Genomic DNA, 20866 nt, shown 5'->3' with positions numbered 1-20866 from the left:
AATATAGACAACTAAGGAATATACTGCATTTTATGTAGTTTCACTTTTTACCTGTCTGGATTTCTGTGAAAAGCAACCAAGTATAAAATACAGGTCTAAACTAATTTAAGCAACAAAAAAATATTTCTGTTATGTCTTTAAGCTCTTACCCTGTAAAATCAATGTCTTCTCTTGCTCCAGAGCAGGTATGGGTAAGCAATTTTTTAAGAATGCTAGAGAATCTTGAAACAGGGTAGATCACTTTTCAGGGGCAAGTACTGTTTGTATCTATTGCCTTTAAGTAAGGAAGGATGTCTTTCACAAGAAGCTTTCCCAAGTTAAATAGTAATGAAGACTTACATAAAAAAAAATATATATATATTTATATAAATATACAAACACACACATTCTTTACTTTTATTCTAGCAAAGATAGATTTTTTTGAAACAGGCCAGCTGCTTACGACTCCTACTGCTGACAGAAAGGACATCTCAGCTACGGAATGAGGGTGCAATTTATCTCACCGGACTTTACACTACACTCATCAATCAGGGCTCCCTTAACTTTTTTTTTATTTTTAAACTTCTAAACCAAGACATTTCCAGAGGCCAATTTATCTCATCCCCAAATAGGCTGCTGAAATAGCTGGGATGAATGACCCTCAGGAGATTTCCTTTCTCTAGAAAAGCTCTATGAGCTACTGTACCTAGCTCAAACTTCAGTACTCAGACACCTGATGATTGACAAAGGAACTATCTAGGCCCTGTTTGCACATTTACCCATCCAGGAATTGTACCAAAGAGAAGGTTTCAGTTACTGCTGGGATCCATTCAAAGTCCACGGCAGTTTGCTCCAGGCAGGTGCACTCTCATCTCCTTTTCATGCAGATGACAAATCATAGAATCATTTTGATTGGAAGAGACCCTCAGGATCATCAAGTCCAACCACAACCTAATTCTAGCATTAAAAATGTCCCTAAATGGTTGGAGGCTTTAACCTGGGCAGTAATGCTGAGCTACTTCAAAACTGAACATAATCTCAAAATCTTAAAAATGCAAAGAAAAACACCACTATAATTAAGCAGCAATTCTTATTGATGTTCACTATATTATTTACGTTTATTTACATTTCACTCAGAGCTATATATCATAAACATGCTCACAGGAGAAATGCCAAGTCAACGCGGCTGCTTAACTTGGCTAAAAAGAGGCCTCTGGTGGCAGTTGTGAAGTATAACTTCTCATAGCTTTATGAAATATGTATTTTGACGATGTAATTTTCTATATAGAAACAGTTACAAAAAGCAGACAAAGCAGTTAGATTTGCAGTGAAAATTGACATATTACTTCTCATCTCCACAGCACTAACCATTTCAGCCCATCCTTCTTCATGCCTTCACCACAGCTGTCAAATTAGTCTTAAAGTTGCATATATTACCAGTTAAGTAAAGCATCTCATTTTGAAATAGCTGCATTGAAAACTTCAGTGTTACTAAAGATATTAACAATTAAGGTTACGAGGCCTGCCCAATCCCCAACACCAACCATGAAGGGTCCTTGATTTTGTTTAAAATTACATAGACTGATAAGGAAAATTCACAGAATATTTCTATATAAAAATGCAGCATTTCTTGGGTAAGTTACGTTTAGCCTGCAGAGTAAGACATATTAGACTGGCAAATGCACATTAATTCTGTAAAATTCAATTCCTTTATTAAAGCTTCGTGACACTGACCCATGTGGAACATAAAGAACTGAAATGTCAGGCACATGATTAGGAACAATCATGCAGCCTACAAGAAGCTTGATAAGGCTCCTCGCCTTCTAGAAAGAGCCAGACGACGGGAGAATCAAAATAACATGGAGAATTCTAACAGGTGTGTTAAGGTTGGTATGAAAGACATGAACAGAGATGTGCGTGTGCAGGGGATAAAAGTGGAAGCGGGCCAAGGACCAAAATCACAGAACCGTTTTGGTTGGAAAAGATTTTTGAGATCATCAAGTCCAACTATTAACCTAGCACTGTCACTAAAACGTCCCTAAGAACCTCATCTACATGTCTTTTGAACACCTCCAGGGACGGTGACTCCACCACTGCCCTGGGTAGCCTGTTCCAATGCCTGACAACCCTTTCCATGAAGAATTTTTTCCTAATATCCAATCTAAACCTTCCCTGGTGCAACTTGAAGCCATTTCTTCTTGTCCTATTGCTTGTTACTTGGTAGACCAACACCCTCCATGCTACAACCACACTATAATACAAGTAACAGCCTATATTGATCACCAAGGGCATCACTCCCAGAAGTAAAACCGAGGGATATGTTTTTACATCTAAACCCAAAGTCCTGCGCTCTAATAAGATCACAGCCAGGTGCCCATCAGCTGAGGACCCTGCAGCCCAACACAAGCAGAATAGCAATAAGGTTGCAATATATCACATACACCATCCTTTTCCTCAGGACAAGGAGGTGACAGCCATATACTTCAAGCATATATGTAAGATGAGGGAAAACAAAAAGTTGTCCTGAGATTTGTGGAGGCTGACATAAGTAACAGTCTAAGACAAAGGGCAGCCCTGTAACAGCTGGTGATTTGCTTATTGGCCAGACTGGAGTAGAATCAATCCCATTTTCATTATTAAGAGCCTGCAAAGAGTTACTTAAGCAGACAAATGGACAGCTGAGGACTTTCTCTAGCACGGCCAATTTTTCTACCACTCTTTCTTGGTCATTGACACTGACATCTCAGGAAAGTTATAACTGAAGTACAGCAAGTCCCGTCACCTGAGCAGACTCAGAGCCGTTGCTGTCTGCTGCAATTGCACCACACAGTTTCTCTTGGGATGAGGCTCCAGCAAGCAGCTACAACTATCACTTCCACCTATTTCTGTTGAAGATTACCTTAAAAGCTGTCCAGTTTAGAAGTTTCAGTGTTGCATAGTATCAAATGTAAGCCACTAATTATTTTCAGCTGAGCAAAACAGACAAGATCTACAGAAGAAGATAACAGAACATTTCTCTCATCAGACTGGCCAACCTGCAACTGTAGTAACACAAGACCACTACTAAAAACATTAACTATTTGGTATTTATTATAATAAATAGCTGAACTGCCTTGACAATGTGCACTATATTTCTATCAAAATAACTCACTTTTAATTCTTAACAGTAAGCCCATTGACCTGTTGCTTTAAGTCTGTTAATCTGTTCCATCTTTTTATTTATGCCACAGTTACCTTACAAGATGTTCAGGATAGAAAATAAGGTGAAAACCTTCACGCAATATCTAAAGTACAAATTTGCAAAACAATGTACAACTAAAGCTTTGCACTTTATAAGCAAAGCTACTTTTTTTCCCTCACAGTGTTTCAGTGGAGGTCCAATCCAATGAAACAGACTTAACTGCTCTTTCAAAGAGATGCTTTGTTTTCATCGAATGACAGCTCAACTCTTTAAAGAAAAAAAATATCTACCTAAAAGAAAATAGAATAATTTTATTTGTCTCAAAAAGACTGTAAAGGATTTATTACTACCCAAACTTCTCTTCATATTGATGACAACTCAAGACATTTCATTTTTAAAAGACAGAAAGTACGGCCAAGTAATAAGAAATACACTGCAAACAAACACTGAAAACACTTGAACTGAGAAGCTCAAACTTACATGAAGCAACACATAGCTATGCATGTAAGTACAGAGCTTGCTACACATCCACAACCAGACACTAGGATATGGCCAATAGCAGACACCCAACATGGGTCTCTCCTCCCAGAGTTTGTTCCATCCAGTCCCGCTGGCAGTCCCTCAGACACACGCAACAGTAAAATTCACATTATGGAGAAATACAAGCTTTGCCATAGAGCAGCAGACCAATGGCCCATCTTTCCCTTTATCACATTTAATCTGTTTATACTTTACCTGACCAAGAGAAAATCCTTTACTGAGCAACTAGAGAATGACAAAACACTTGTCTACAGGATTAAGATACTCCAGATACCGGTATATAGTCAGATAAGGAGGTGTGCCTGATCTCCCCTATTTAAACATCTGTAGAGCTGCAGATCTGATACCATATTGCCTTAAACTAGAAATTGCAGGCAGAGAAGGTACTTGATGGAATCACACACCTTTTTCAAGCTGACGCTCTTCTCAGCCCTATCATTATCTGTTTGTTGTGGTTTTAAACTAACAAGCATCATTTCCTTACCTTACAAACAGTCTCTGTATCCCAGGGTAAGATGGTCCTCAGATCAATCACTTCACAGGACACACCAAGCTTTTCTTGAGCCATTGATGCCACTTCTTTGATTACATGTACCTGAAAAGGCAACATATTATAACTAAGTAAACATTTAATTTCTTTTTAAGATGTACTAAATTACATATACTGAATACAAGCAGTGATTTTTTACCTGCATGTTTAGCAGAAACTTTTTTATTCAGTAATCGAATAAGCATTTATTACTCAGTTCATTCTTCTCATTTACTACTTATATTATGCCTAGTATTTCAGCACCACTTCAAAAACTAACTTCAATGAACTCTCGCTAAAAAAAAAACCCTGTTGCTTTCTAGAGAAGTATCTTTGTGTGAACAGTATCAGGCTACACTATTTTATATTTGTAGTCAGTTTGGGGGTTAGGATAGGGTTTTTGTATCTTGACGTAGCAGTCACACAATTCTGCAAGAAGCATCACAAACTTTCAAAAACAGCCCTAGTAACTACACTTACTACAATTCACTGGAAGCACAATACATTAGCAAGTGATCATCTCCAAGCATTATCTACTGAACAGTTAGGAGACACAGTAAGTACCACATTAAAAAAAAAAAAACTTAACTGTAAACATGAAGTCCTGACCCCCATAATCAAAGCATATTGGGAATAATAAGACAATGTGACCATTCACTGGTCTTCCAACATAGTTCAATACTAACACTATAAATGTTGCATTATCTGATTATTATAATTAACATTTTACTAAAACAAAGAAGTATTCCCCTCTAGCAAGAGGCTTGTACTGAATTAGAATACATGCTATTCACTATCCACCAGGAACGAATTTAGCAGCATAAGTAAGTTTGTTGAAATAGATGTAAAAAAATCCACATCTATTAGCATCCTTTTCATAACGTATGTTATGATATGAACTGAGAAGAAAGCAACACTACATAGATTCAAAGTTGTATCTGACACTTTAAGCAAAATGTATTGTAAGCACTGGCTTCCCAAAAACAAACATTAGCAAACAAATGCTACAACACAGAAAATAACTTCTGACTACGACTCAGATTATACTCCATAAATATATCAGCAATAATTATTTGCTCATGAGATGTGAGGGTAGAAAAGAATTTCTCAACATGATGACAATAAATTCTGATGTTTTCCTTATTGTTAGAATGTTTCATAATACAGGTTTGGGCTGAGACAAGATAACCTCCATTGAGGAACTTCTAGGCACATGTAAGAGGTTGGAGGCCAAGGGCCAACCCCAACAAGCAATTTAGATGAACATTAAATTTTACATAGCACAAAAATCTATGCTGAATCAAGATGCTTAAGGAATTAAACATGCATCTACATAATACAAATATGAATAGCTAAGCACCAAAGGGCTATTTTAAACGGTAAATAAACACAAGTATTATAACAATAAAAAGAAAACATAGTTTGCAGTGGTTTTGTGTAAACTTCTAATACATCTGTGGTTGTAATACAAGGGTTTGAGAATTTTCAACACGACACACAGGATGGATGTTTTTGCCATTTCTCTGATGTATAAGTGAGAATGTTTATTTAGTTCACAGAGAATAAGGATTAGTTAATGACCATAAAACACTGAGCACAACTGAAAATGAACTAAAAGCCTTTACCACCCTTCATTAGTATCACCCAGGAAATCAAGTGTCAGGCAACCCCACCAGGGCAGCAGCTGCCAGGCAACTACCCAACATCCAAAATCATACAAGAAGTAACCAGTGAGCACGTGCAACCACACTGCCTATCGACAATAAACTCTGGACTGGTGGCACATTTAGCAATTGAGTTCCAGGTTTATGTACGCAGCCTGCAAACTCACTGAACATATTTGATTTGTAGAAGCCTGACGCATCCAGAACACGCTGGATTTACTGCATATGCACCAAGGATGTGTCCTCATGCTGTATCACACAGCCACACCTGTGGTTTCAGCAGCTCCTAAACTTGGATTAGGTCTGCACATCCTTCCTATTAATATTCACACCAAAAGATGCCTGTCTTAACACCTGGCCTACACTTTCCAAGCTCCAAAGTACACAGGCTTTTTGTAGGATATCACTCCAAGTCCTCTCTGCACTACTGCCTACTGGATAAACTCAGGATATTATTAAATCTCCACAGCCAGCTATCAAGCCATTACTTCATTAAGTCAGTTTTGGGAAATCTGATGAACGCTGAGATTTCATCTAAACAGAGCAAAAATTTGCACTTTCAAAAGTGAATGGAGAACTACAGAAACTGTTTTCTGCTGGACAAACAAGTACACGTAAAGATATTGAAGGAGTCTGTGATTTAATACCAGTGTAAAGTATCAGAGACTAGTAAGAATAACCACAGATATAAAGGAGATCAAATAGTCTGAGGATAATGAAACTATTGCAGAAAAGCACTGAAGATTACAGATTTCAAACAAAAAGAGAAAAAGAAAAAAATAAAGGCACAAGCCCAGAGATCAATTCAATATTCTTGTGATGAATGTTGTAAAACTTGTTCCTCTAAAAGCTTCTCAGATATAATCAGGCTGGGAAAACGGCAATTTTCTTAATTATAGGTTAAAGGCAACAAAATTTTTTTCCTGGCAATTCCAAATTAGATTCAAATTTCTCTTCTATAATTCTTAAAAAGAAACTTTTTTTTTTTACCAGATTTTTCAATATTTGCACATCTTAATTTGGGATGGAGGGTTGTCCAGTCATATTCTTGAACAGCTTTGAAATATAACTGTTAGAATCAAAACTATATTGACCCCAATTAATACTAAATGTTCAGGGGATTTTGACCCTCTGTATACAGGGAACCCCAGATTGCACTTTAAATGATGCAGTAGAAACATGTACTTGTCTTTCAGCATAGTACTTTGAACTCTCCTTTCCCATTGCCCAACCCAGTGTCACATCCCAGTGCCCCATTCTTAAATGTATCACTTTCGTAACTATGGATAAAATATTAACTTCCTGCACCGGTACCTCTTCCACATTTCCAGAGTCAAGTCAGCTTCAACCAAAAATGAGTAAAATCTTATACAATAAAAAGCAGGTTTCATATGAACACTGGTAATCATTTCTTCAAGCGTATAGTGGTGGAAAACACACGCAGTTTATTGTCTGGCACCTGAGCCTGAACACAACACTATTCAAACAGCACCTAACCCTTAGCCCAGGCTCTGCTGTATGACAAGTAACTTGTAGGAACAGGACTGACCTGAGTGCCCCAAGCCACGAGTGTCACATCACTGCCCGTCTGCAGCACCTCAGCTTGAGATAGTGGAATGGTGTAGGGCTCCACCGGAACTTGTTCCACTGAATAAATAGAAAAGGGAAAAATAAGCATTACATTCCTTTACTATTCAATATTTCCCATAAAAATATACACTAAAAAGTTTCTTCAGTGTTAATGCCATCTAAAAGAATAGACCAAAAATCACACTGAGTATTAGCCTTTATTTCAAAGGCTTAGCTGTAATTAAAAATATTTTAATTATGCTGTTAAAAACACATTCAGTGTAGTGTTTAATTTATGTTATATACTACAGCAACACATATACACATCAATGATAGTAATAAGTCCTGCTGTACTCCAAGTCAAAATATCAGCACCAGATTTGGAGACGGACACTGCTACAACTGAAAAAAAAAATCTCAAGTAACCACTGCATTTAATTCTAGTAAGCATCAACAGAGCCTTGAAACGATACTTCAATATTCAGACAAGAAGTAAAAGTTGTGCCCATGCCCTTCTGATATCTGTCGAGAATGGTGTCCCACACTTATGTCTAAATAGAGGGAAAAAGTTTTCAGAACCTACGCAGAAAGTGTCAGCAAGAACTTGCGATTATAGTAGTTTTAAATTAGTCTAAATATTTTTGCTTTTTAAAAAGTTATCTATTCACAAAAAAATACATAACTAGATTAGACAAAAATTAAGCATGTTTCTTTTCAAGAAATTTAAGGTGGTTTCTCTGAGCTTAAGACCCATTTACTAGTTTTCAGATGGAAACATGCTAGGTCAGTTGTACTAGTTGCACTCCAATGCACTATGCATTGACTGGTTTAGTGATTAAAACTGTGATAAAAGATACCCATACTTTAAAATTTAAAATAATGTTTGGTCTAATGGTGAACTTGTCTATGCACTAGTAAGTCAAATAATACTCCTTAAAATAAATTCTAGTAATAAGTGGAAAAAAAAATCTTACTCAACTCTTCCTAAATGCACAAAACTGATTTGTAAAGAAGGTACTCTACTTTTTTGTTAACATATTTCATAGTGCATAAAACAGTTATTGAGTTCCTTCTGAAAAAAAAATGCTTATTGATAAAGAATTCTACTGAGACACACCAGAAGGAGAAATGAAGTGTTTTCTTTTTTTGCTTTATTGATATGGCAGATCCAATACAAGTAAAATGACCTAAGGTTTTTTCCTGGCATACAAGTTATAAACATAACTTTGCAATAAATCAAGTAGCGAATATATTTTTTTTTAATTACAGTAGATTTTTAATTTTTTTTTGCCAGTAATGATATAAATACTATAAATTCACAGAATTACAGAATGGCTGAGATAGGGAGCAACCTCTGGAGGTGACATTGTCCAAGCCCCCTTGCTCCAAGGAAGGTCACCTAGAGCTGGTCATTCAGGGTCATGTCCAGTCAGGTTTCATGTATGTCCATGGTTGGAGACACCACAACCACTCTAGCCAACCTGTTCCTGTGTTTAGCAGTTTAGCTGTTTACTGTGTTTAGCAGTAAAAATGTTGCTGCCTGTGCTTCTGTTAGAGATAACTCAGAGGAGACACACATATTAACTAAATCATTCTTCCTAAAAACAGAACAGGAGCTCTTTTTTCAGCATAATTCAAGACACAGGTCCAATCAATCATGGAAAAAAGAATAAAAACTGGATTTTAAACACAAGGTGCTTTTAAACATAGCACAAGATCAGATGTTGACAGTGAAGCAGCCCAGGCTTCTGCAGATTTGGCACACTGTAAAACCCTCAGGCAAAAGAAAGCAGAGATCCTGAAAGACAATGAAATCCACAGCTCTACTAATTGGCATTGCATAACTGTCCTTTTCAGAGGATTGTCATCTATGTGAAACCTGGAGAACAAGAACCTTATAAGGATGCCAGTGGAAACCCGGGCAACCAACATGAATGAGAAGGTTTTGTAGTGACAGTGGAATGAACCAGAGGAAGAACAGGAAGGTGTACATGATATAAAAAGAGCTCTTTCTCTCTGCAATGGCTTTATCCACTTAGGGAAATTAAACATACTAGTACAAAAACTGCAGCTAAACCATTCTGCAACAAGATGTCCGTTGGATGACCTCATCTAGAATTCCTGACACTTTTAAATGCAAAATTCAGCTTGTCGAAAATTTAGAGGGAAGTCCAGATTTGGCAGGATTTTATTCAAACGCCTTTGCAAAAACTCCTCCCTCCACTAACAACGATGAAAAGTAGCATATGAAATTACTCCATGCATATTCTTCTGTTATAATTAACCAAATGAGGCCAATAGTGTTTATACACAGCAGTTCATTCATCTATTGCTGAAGACATAAATAAAATATTTTAAAGCAAATATTTCAAATACACATTTCAAATAAAAAATTAACCAGAAGTTGTAATTTTCAGAGGACAAGGGCCATCACAAGTTAATATTAAGAGGCTGCACCATCTGTTGGTTTTTCTAAAAGAGCAACCTAAACAGCAGAAAGAAAACATGTGTTTTCTCATCTTACCTGTCTTGTCTCTATAACAACCACTGATGCAAGTCATATTTATTTCTACACCACCAATGTCATATATAGTACAATTAAATGAAACTGAAAAGGTCAAAAAACATCAGAGTAGGTTCTCCACAAGATGTCTAAACCTGATAATGTCAAGGTGACTCATCTTCTCCTTTGATTCATAATCATTATGTGCTCTTGACACTGCACAGGCTGTTAACTACTTTTTATATATCAAAGCCTCCTTTTTCTTTTAAAATCGGGTATTTTCTTAGTGTCTCCAACATTTAGGGGGACATCACCATGGCACCTTCAGTATCATTATAATCTCGAATTAACCAGCGACAGAATTTCCTCTCTATATGCCTACTTGTATATTTAACTATCAACTTCTACCCAAAAAGGCTTACACTTCTTTGGTCCTTTCTAATTTTATATCAAACTAAAACACAAAGGTTCTGATGACCACTGTAAGGTTATGTGGAAGGAGAGCTCTCTCCCGGTCCTTTAAGTATGTCCAGACAAGGATCTTCTCAATGCAAAAGGGGATAACAGGAAGAGGGAGAAGCCATAAGGAGGAACACGCAGGGACATAAGCCTAACCAACAAATGATGAGGGAGGCAGTCCCACTTATTGATAACAGTATGGGGAATGTAGGAGTGTTTCTTTCAGTAAGATTATCTGATGGAAGACGTCCCATGCAATGATAAAGAAAAAGAAGCTATATACAAAATATACAGAAACACACATCTGAAGACAAATAGAGACAAAGACAAGAAACAAACCCGGTCAGGCACACCAAATGAGGGCTATCAAGAAACTATGGGCAAAAGAAGACTTTGCAACTGATAAGCACACAAACTTCTTCTCAGTGAGGGTAACAGAGCACTGGAACAGGCTGCCCAAGGGGGTTGTGGAGTCTCCTACTCTGGAGACATTCAAAACCTGCCTGGACACATTCCTGTGTAGCATCATCTAAGTGTTCCTGCTCCAGCAGGGGGATTGGACTAGATGATCTTTTGAGGTCCCTTCCAATCCCTAACATTCTGTGATTCTGTGAAACCTGAGGGCCCAGGGTGTTGGAGGGGGTACAGGAAACTACACCAGCTCATAAGGGGATGTGAAGGGGAAGGAGCTTGGGAGGAACAAGGTGGTAAACAGAAAGGGTTATAGAAGGGGCTTGGTACACATGAAACAGGGACAGTCAGTGTGTTTGACTGAGCCCCATGCCTCATCACAGTGGTCAGGCCCAGCTTCTTTTTAAGTTCCATCCTGTGCACAGGTGTGAGCTGCAAGAAGGACTAAGTGCCAGCTGCTGGTGAGACCAGCATGAGAAGACAAGACACTGGGCCAGCAACAGGGCTCAAACCGGGGTGCAGACACCCTGGGCCCTGCGGTGTGAGCTACAAGAGCAAGTGGTGTCTCAGCTGCTGGGGTGGGAACAGCATGTGTCCCAAACACCAGCTACCAGCAGGGCCTGGAGTGAGGCAAGTGAGAAGCTGTTCTGTCTTCTGGGGGAACCACGTAGGGCTGCTAGACCGGCTGAGATCATCCACTGCAGAGCTGTGAAAGGAAAAGACTTGTCCAGGGGGAGAAACGCTGTCATTCCCCCTCCACATCCATATAACCAAGCTGGTGGTGGCCCTGTCCTGTCTATGCAAGTAAACAAGGAGTAAGGGTGAGCATTCCAAGGAGCTCAGGCACACTGAGGAACAGCAAGTCCTGCTAAACAAACTGCTGGAAAACAGGGGTGGCTGTGCAACAGAAACAGCCACAGCTGGACGCTGCACTGCTGCAGAGTATGGGAAGAAGAAACCTGCAATTACTGCTACAACTCTACTATGCTAAGTATACTTTTCTGATCTAGTTACTGCCTCACGACATTTGTCTTACATACATTTATACCTATATAAACAGAAGTACATAGATAACATTAAACATACCTATACATAAACACATACAGCTGTATATAAGGGACTATTTCAAAGTGGTTGCACATGAGAGCTAATGCAGAATATGAAACTTATCAACTGTATTTCATTCAAGCAAAATAGAAAGTTCTCCTCTGTAACTTTTAAAACTTTATTAACAGACGGCCAGACAAGGTTTGAGATCTTAGCTTTAAGTCTACTCCCTCCTTTTGGTGTTGGTATTACTACAGCTCTTGGATATCTAAGGCATGAGATACTTTTTGAATCAAATGGAAAATGTTTTCAAACTGCTCTTGCAAAGCTGTTCTTCATTTTGGAAGTTGCCTTTTCTCCTCGATTCACCACAGCATGAATGTTGCAAACTTAAGGCAATGCTGCTTTGATATCCACCTTTCTCCAAGGGATGACTAAAGCGAAGATTTAAGGCCAAATTTTATTACTCTACCTTGTATGAGCAAATGCATGTTTGAATAGCATATAGAAATGAATTTTCATGTTATCACATGGTTAGTTTTACCTCTTGTCTAAATAAGCATACAAGCAAATCTATGTTCATTTGGGGTGACATCCAGCTAAAATCATTATTCAAAAAAAAAAAAACCACGATATCCATGTGATAGTCACACCAAAATATTTTGTGCTATAGTTCTGATTTTCCTTGCGGATCAGACTTTTGTTTCAAAACACTTCCAAAGATTCCTCTCTTTTTTTTCGCAATGTCTTCACTGTTATGAAAAAAATATGTGCTTGAATCTTGAGAAACCTGCCATGTCATCCACCAAAAAAACAAAGAAACAAACAAAAAAGCCCACCCACCCACAAAAAACACACACACAGAGAACCTTGAAGGATATTGGTGGGTCTATATAGCTCCTTGGAGGTGTGCATCAGATGCAAAAATCACAAGCTTGATCCTGCATAAGAGTTTCCATAAAACAGCAATGACCTGACACCCTGATTAACATTCTCAAAAAGCAACTTCAGGTTACATCCTAAGTCAGATATATTTTATCTTTCACCTCTAGCATTCAACAACTTATTTCAACCACAATTGCAACACTTGCAAGCAAAAGTGGAGGGCATAGTTTTTTGTTTGGTTGGAGTGTAGTGGGCAGGGGGGTTCTCTTGTTTTGTTTGTTTTAAACAAAGCATCACAAGCTTCAAACCCCATGAACAAGGAGAACAAGGACAGATACCCTATGTTTTAAAGACTATCCCATCTACAGCCTATTTTCAGCTGAAATTTCAAAGATACTAACAGCTCTGAACAAAATAACACAGATAGTTATTTAGAGGCCTCAAAAGGAGAAAAGAAATTCCATTAGAGGAGAATGATGAAGCTCAAATGCCTACATTAATTTTACAGATAGAAAATACTGCTTTCCATTATCATCTTTGACACCTTAATTTTTCAATGAAGTACCTACACACCCACTGCAACATCAGTCATTAAGGTCTCTGCAACAAATATGTCTCTTCACCTGAAGTTAGAACAAAAGAATTTATGGTAGGGGCAATATAATTTCATTATTCAATGCCTTAGCCATCATCATGGAATAAAGAAAATGAGTTTTTGTCTGGAACAAGGAGGTCCCAAATCTTGGGTGGGGTTTTATACCATATTATACTAGTATTATCTCATCTTTCTCCTTAAAATATATCAAATTGGGAAGTTTCTCGTAAAATGCAATAAATCCTCACACCATGCTCCCCACACACCAAAAAAAACCACCAGAGATAAATAAAGCAACAGAGGACATCTGATGCCATTTTGTCTCTTATTTTGGAATGCCTGCATGTCCCCAGCCTTAGGAAGACCATGTAGTATTTTGAGACACTAAGAGACAAGAAATGCATACACAGTTCAAGCTTCCTGTGAAAGCAAATTTCTGAATCAGTACTATCTTCTTCTGCTAGAATCAACACACTCATATGGGATATTATAAAGATTTGCTCTACTCAAAACACAAGACAGTTGCATTTTCAAGATTCTTCTTTCTACCATTTATCTTGTTCTTGTTTATCAGGCCTGTGTCTCATTGCTGCTGCCTCTGGACCCAAAAAGCAATCATGATGACCGTGGTCCATTTCAGAATTCACCAGGCTCTTCATTTATATGGTAGAATTGCAAAAAACCCTGACCAAGGCCAGCAGCATAAGAAGGAACTTGAAGAGTAATTCCCAGACATTCTTCTTCCAGGACAAGCTGCCCAAATCCACAGCTAAACAGTTAAGAATAGGAACTAACAAGGCCAGAGGAAAAGGCTTTAAATTAAAAGAAATACTGAAACTCTTCCACGTAATATTCTTGCTTTATATTATAGAAATAATTAAAAGTCCACTCAAATTTGTCTCAAAATGAAAGAAGTTACCTGTCACAATCATCCTCGTCACATGTTGACACAAATGTACTATAAATTTCAGCCTAGGTCACTAACTATTCTTAGAAATTAAGACAAATGTAGGTAATGGCTCTGAAAATCGGGCCATGGAACGTAGGAAGAAATCACAGTCTTTAAGAAACTACCAACATCATCTTGCAGCAACGCTGCAGTTGTTTACTGACCAGCACTTAAACCACACTAACCACTATTTCAGTATGACTTTACTCAAGATTTCAATTGCAAGGCTGATTTACATTCACTAGACAATCCAGAAATTCCTTTAAAAGTCATCTCCTCAAATATAGAGAGCTCCCTATATTCACAAAAGCTGTGTGATATTGATGTGCAGCCCATCATTTCACTATGAAAGCAGGAATTTATTAACTCTACAGTCCATACTTGTGACTTACAAACATTGGGAGAGAAAGAAAAAAAAAAGGTTGTTTTAAAGACACAGGTATAGTCAACTTCCATTTTTTTTCTTTGTTTAATAGGACTCTAAGACTCAAGTTCACTTTCAAAACTATTTCATCTAAATGAAGGGCCAGAAGTCTTTATTGCTATATTTCAATGAGGTCTCAAAACACACTGACCTTAAGGAATGCAAAACCCTTTGGGTACATCACACCACACTAAAAATTAGAAATAGTTGCACTTAAAAAAATATATTGCTGGGTCTTTTTTGAAAACATAAAAGCAAATGAACAGTTTCCCCAGTAAATATACTATTTGTTCCTGAGTTATTCTCCCTTTTTTGGCAGCTTTTATGTTTACTTTCTACATCTTTCACTTGTTATTCTTCAGTTCTCTTCTCTAGAAAGAGGATAAATTTACTAAGAAAATGGATGCACTGATGGAAAAGTGCTGTTAAAACATCCAAAGTAAAATACAAACACTTTGTCTTTCATTCAACTTCAGTCCACACGCAAAGTCAACTTATAAATTGGATTGACAGATCCAAGCATAGTTGGTACATGAGGCTGTATGACAGAAACACTGAAGGTAAGCGATGGCTTGATTTCTGTTTTATCGGTTGCTCACCCAATCACTCTGCCTATCTCCACATGCAAGATCCATTTACGTCCATTATCTATTCTCAGTCCAGTTTCTCTAATCCAACAATTAACAAGCTAATTTTTTACAACCAACTACATCACTATCATCTTCACATTACTCTGTTCTTGTATGCTACTTATGATAGCTGTTAAAACCTCGTTGAACCAGAAAGTTCACTGTACCTAAAACAAATGAAAAAAGTAATGGCAATCAAACTTCCTTCCATATAAGGTTAAAATCTAAGGGGGCAGATTTTCAAGATTTTTTGAAACTAAGCACTTCAGAGAAATTTTAACTTTGGGAAAACAGTGATGTTCAAGTCTTTTGGAAAAATAAAAACCGATCTCAAAACTTAGTATCTAGAGTTATCAAAAAGAAAGCAGTTTAACTTCTGCCAAATACATATTGCAATTTGATAAAGGACAATTCCTCTTACTTCTGTTCTTTTTTTTTAACCCAAGACTGTACAAAGCATCCCATTTCCAAAGTTAACTGAGCATGAAGCAGATTGTAAATGTTCATTTATATGTGCAGCCAAATTTAGAGATCTTATTCTCACACTTCCTCTAAAAACACAATCCCAAACCTAACTGGAAACAAAACAAGTCAAGACTTCTGCTACAGTATTGGTTTAACTGTGACTATCAACATACATGGGGGGAAAAAAAAAACGTTGCTTTATTGAAAAATACAGCATATAAATATTTACCTGCAGCTCTGTAAAGTATTTTAGGTTCAAAGAATATGCAGGGATTTTTGTCCTCTATGCATGACAGAAGCAATCCTTTGGCCTGAAGAGGACTCCTTGGAATAACAATCTGTAAAAATATTTTTTTAATGGTTATTTAAACTGTAATTCTGCTACAAGGTTCCTCAATTAATGTTAAAAAACAAGCAACAATTTGCTTCAAAAAAGCCTATGTACAGATTGAGCAGTTCTTGCAAAGTGAATTAACATCAGAGCTATGTTACTAACACACACTTCAAATATTGAATTTTATTTTGTTCACTGATGAGCCTTGAATAGTTCCCTTCTACACCATGTTTAAATACTAATGGCCTCCCCCCAATAATGCAGTAACATTCTGAGGTAGAAGGAGCAGAAGAAAGTCAGTCAGATTAAACAAATATATACATATGTTCATTTAGTAAAATGCTTTAGATGTATGACAAAGAAATTCAGCTGAGTGATGCTCAGTTGCATGGATAAAGATTCGTCTAAGCAGGCCTGGAAGGAATTTGGTCTTAGTCCAGTAAGTTTTGAAAACTAAAAAACAAAAGAGCTACTTAAAGTTGACTCTCTTTACTTATCATAGAATATTTTCAATTGGAAGAGAGCCTCAGGATCATTGAGTCAACCATAACCTAACCTAACTCTAGCACTAAACCATCACCTTAAGAACCTAATCTAAACACCTTTTAAACACCTCCAGGGATGGTGACTCCACCACTTCCTGGGCAGCCTGTTCCAATGGCTGACAACCCTTTCCATGAAGAATTTTTTCCTAACATCCAATCTGAACCTCCCCTGGCACAACTTGAGGCCATTTCCACTTGCTACTTGGGAGAAGAGACCAACACCCTCAGTGCTACAGCCTCCTTTCAGGTTGTTGTAGAGAGTGGTAAGGTCTGGTGGAAGCCTTAAACTTGTTCAATTTGAAACAAAAAAATACCTGAGACTATTAACAAGCAAAGAAAAAACTAAGTAAGGCCTCCAGATGTAATCTGAATACTTGGAATGTTGATTATTAACATAAAATTAACAAACTATCATAGTTTCAATGAAAACAGAACCCAAGAGCTCAATTTCCTCAAATTGGAAAGACCATCTAATTTACATCCCACAAATCTCAAAGAGCTGGTACACGCAGCATGTAGTCTACTAGCAAACATTTTTATAGCAGTGACATTAAAAGTGGCCCCGTCTGACTGAAAACATCAGTTGTAGCACTTGTTTAAAGAAAAAAAAAAAACATGTAACTATGGACATGTTAACTTACTGCCTACAGGAGCTTCCAAGGCTTCAAATTATTTTTTGAGAGTAAGAACATTTAATTATATAAAAGTAACGGAAAAGAGTCAAAACAACCTAAATCTGCTATCATATCAGCATGATAAGTGCTTCTTCTAAACAAGGTAGAAGCAGTCTATTAATATTTCAGCAAAGCATTTTGAAACAGACATGGGAAATTACCGAGCTGATGGATGTTATGAGTGCAGCTCCTCAGGGAACATTTTTAGGACAAACTTTATTTACCTTATTCATTTACAATGTTAAGTCAGACCATTGTAATGGAAGCTATTAAAAAGCTGAGAGTCACTATCATTACAGAGGATAATACCAAAGAGAGCTGGTTCACATTGAGGACATGACCAACAAACGCAAAAGCAAATTGAACAATACATACTGAGAAGTCACACGTTTAAGGACTACATTTTTGTTATAAATTTAGAACTCAGCAGTAGGAATTCAGATCTGAATTAATTATCTGCTCAAAGAATGACTAGCACACTATGAAGTACAGCCCTAAAAAAAGCATAACAATATAGCCAAGAAGTGTTAGTGCTATTGAGAAAATCACTGCTAGAAACTCAGCTGGAAAGAAAATGAATGAAACAGGTGCCAAAAGAGCTTCAGAAACTGTTAACATCTCTTTGATAGTTTGATTTGTTTAGTCTAACAAAACAAAGACTAAACGGAAAACAATTGTTCTCCTAGTATATGAAAGGGAAGATGAAAGACAGATAAGTTAAACATGCAAGTCAGTCAGGAACAAATTTAGGCTGGAATGAAAGCTTGTAGCCATGACAGCAAATATGCTGGAACAGTCTTACCACGGAATGGAGAAAGTCAATATGGTAATTGTGAAAATCAGTTTATCCGTCACAACAGACTTCTTCACAAGAGTAGACAAAAGATGCAACCATCTAGCAACGTCCTGCTCACCCCAACAAGCCTTGTCTGAAGCAATAATGACCACAGTCCTTCCCCTGAACACCCAAAGCTGTACAAACTCACTTTCACTTGGGAAGTCCAAACCTCACCTTTCACTTACAAAAAGCACCAAATAGAACTCTTAAATCAGGAACCTGCCACAAAGTTTAATAAGAGGGCAGTTTTGAAAACCACTCTGCCCCCCAAAGCTCAATCCTGCCCTTCCCAGTTTGTAATACATGGCCTTTCCTCCTGTAATTTGGAGAAAACATGCATATGGGCTTCTGCAAATGCATCTGAAATAGAAATTCCTCTACACTTCTGGATTCATATGTGTTACCAGGTGGGTTTGGGTTCATTCAAAAATAAAGACCTGCAACCTTGAAGATAAAACCTTAAGCATTATTAGCGGCACTAATGAACAGCTTTGCAAAAAAATATTGAAGGAACAACATTGTTTTCACAAAGATACAAAATTCAAAATATAGAGTCTTAATACACTTCTCTTTTGCATCAAAAACTAGTATACTGTTCCATCAGTTCCACAGAATTTAATGTGCCCTTTACCTTCACTTGAGGTGACAGATGTTAGTGGTAGCAACCTATTTTAGCACTTTACCCAAGGAAAAGTGAAAGAAAGTAAAAAAACAAGATCGATCAGAGATGAAAGAAATTAAATTAGCTGGAGTGATTAAATAAAATTCTGACTTGCTATCTTATGTAGAAGACTGAGGACAGTAGTACTAGGTTGCTATGAATTAGGAAGAGTTTTAATCACCAGAGTGGACCACTAAATCTCAGCACTTGGTTCAGCATATAAAGATTTGAGACTAACCAACAAAACAAGCATAAATTAGCTAGACCTGGCATCAGTACCTTAATCATACGTTATCTTATGCTTCCATACAATAATAAACTACTCCAGTTCTTAAACAAGCTCGAGAAACCATTTGATTCAATTACCTGGCAAAAGACTTTGCAGATTACTTTTGTCTCTATCAGGAAATATTTTCAAGTTCAGAATAGGAACACCTCAAAGATCATAAAAAACACCCACAGACAAAAATAAATTCCATTTCTCAAACATCATGTGAATAGCACACAATTTTTTTACTTAACTAAAGAGAAAAAAAGTAGGAGAAATGATCATGGCCTCACTGTAAATGAGTAATGTCTGAAGTTTTAGAACAACAAAATCATATAGAGACAATAGTTTAAACAACAGATAAACAATGAACATATGTCTTCAGCATACAAATACTGGTTTTGTTTAAATATTCCACATCAATCAAGTCATGAGTCATTTCTCAATGGACAGGATGCCAATTAAGCCAGAAATACAAGTCCATCAACAAAAAAATTACTCAGAAAAAACAGAGAGCTGGCAAATAGTGCTCTATTAATCTGAGATGATGAGAACCCACCCCTCCCTCTTCTCCAGGCAAGTTATCCATCTAAGCCTTAGGAACCTCAGCTTCAATGGATGGCACTGCATCACACAGAAAGCTTGCCTAAAGCTATAATTCAGAGAATGACAGAACAGTTGAGGTTGGCAGGGACCTCCAGATGTCCAGCACTCTGCTCAAGAAGACCTGTCTGCCCAGGCCCATGTGCAGACAACTTCTGAGTAAGTGCCTCCAAGGATGGAGACTCCACAACCTCCCCAGGTAACTTGTGCCAAGTGCTTCCTTATGTTCAGAATCAATTGCATTTCAGTTTGTGCCTGTTGCCTGCCACTGTCATTCATATAAATGAATAAGGTAATGCACTTAAACAGATGCAGAAAGAAAAAAAATAAAAGAAATGTACTATTTATTAGTGTTAGTTTTCAGTTTCTGTACTATACTGGACACAAAACAGGTGTAAAATGTATGCTTTTAGAGGAAAAAACACACAAATTCAAAATGCTACATCAATTAAAGATTGCTTCAATAATGGCTAGAAATTCTCAAACATTTAACACAATTTAAGTTTTATAACTTGAAAAGTTATAAAAGCGTTTTTAACTAACACACTCAGATTATTTTTGTGGACTGACTCCTATTTTAATTCCCCTACCTGCACCCATACTCATTATTAGTCAGGTCCATTAAAAAACAAGCAAACAAACAAAAAAAAAATTAATCTTCCTAAAATAAGAGTTACTGTACCTTTATTCCTGGGCAGTGAGCAAAAAAAGCTTCGGGACTTTGAGAGTGATACAGTGCACCATGACCCACACAGCCCCACGGGGCTCTGATGGTGAGGTTTCCACAATTAAACAGATCTCCAGAGCGGTAACGATATTTTGCTGCTTCGTTAACAATCTGGGAAGACATATTTACAAAAGTAAAATTCAGTCCAATGCCTTTAGTTATGCATCATTAAACCTCTACAACATATTAGATGTAATTATATCATCTGCACAACGTATGGGATTCGGAGGACCAAAACGGAAGCAAAGGAGTCCTGTCAGTGGAAAAAGAAACATTTTCCAAAGCAAATGGAGCAATGATCTAGTGTGTTCAAGTCACATGCCTGGGCCTCAGGAGCAGCCATACAACCCAGTTGTTCCCCCATTCCCACACTGCCAATCAGCCCAG

General features: G+C 37.4%; 1 protein-coding gene across 2 annotated transcripts in view; it reads right to left on the bottom strand.

Annotated features, from left to right (window-relative positions):
• Window positions 1-20866, bottom strand: part of BCKDHB (branched chain keto acid dehydrogenase E1 subunit beta) — a 115544-nt gene that overhangs the window by 71595 nt on the left and 23083 nt on the right. For both annotated transcript variants that reach the window (XR_010471217.1, XM_065056391.1), the window contains exons 5-8: window positions 20435-20590; window positions 16059-16167; window positions 7443-7540; window positions 4185-4295 (exon numbers count right to left, since the gene is read on the bottom strand). Coding sequence is in view for 1 of the 2 variants with exons in the window: in XM_065056391.1 (XP_064912463.1) it covers window positions 4185-4295; window positions 7443-7540; window positions 16059-16167; window positions 20435-20590 (474 nt within the window). In the remaining variant the exon portion in view is untranslated. The remainder of the gene's footprint in view (window positions 1-4184; window positions 4296-7442; window positions 7541-16058; window positions 16168-20434; window positions 20591-20866) is intronic.

This window comes from Columba livia, chromosome 3 (assembly GCF_036013475.1).
Source record: "Columba livia isolate bColLiv1 breed racing homer chromosome 3, bColLiv1.pat.W.v2, whole genome shotgun sequence".
Lineage (NCBI taxonomy): Eukaryota > Metazoa > Chordata > Aves > Columbiformes > Columbidae > Columba > Columba livia.
This window is presented reverse-complemented; position numbering and strand designations above follow the sequence as displayed.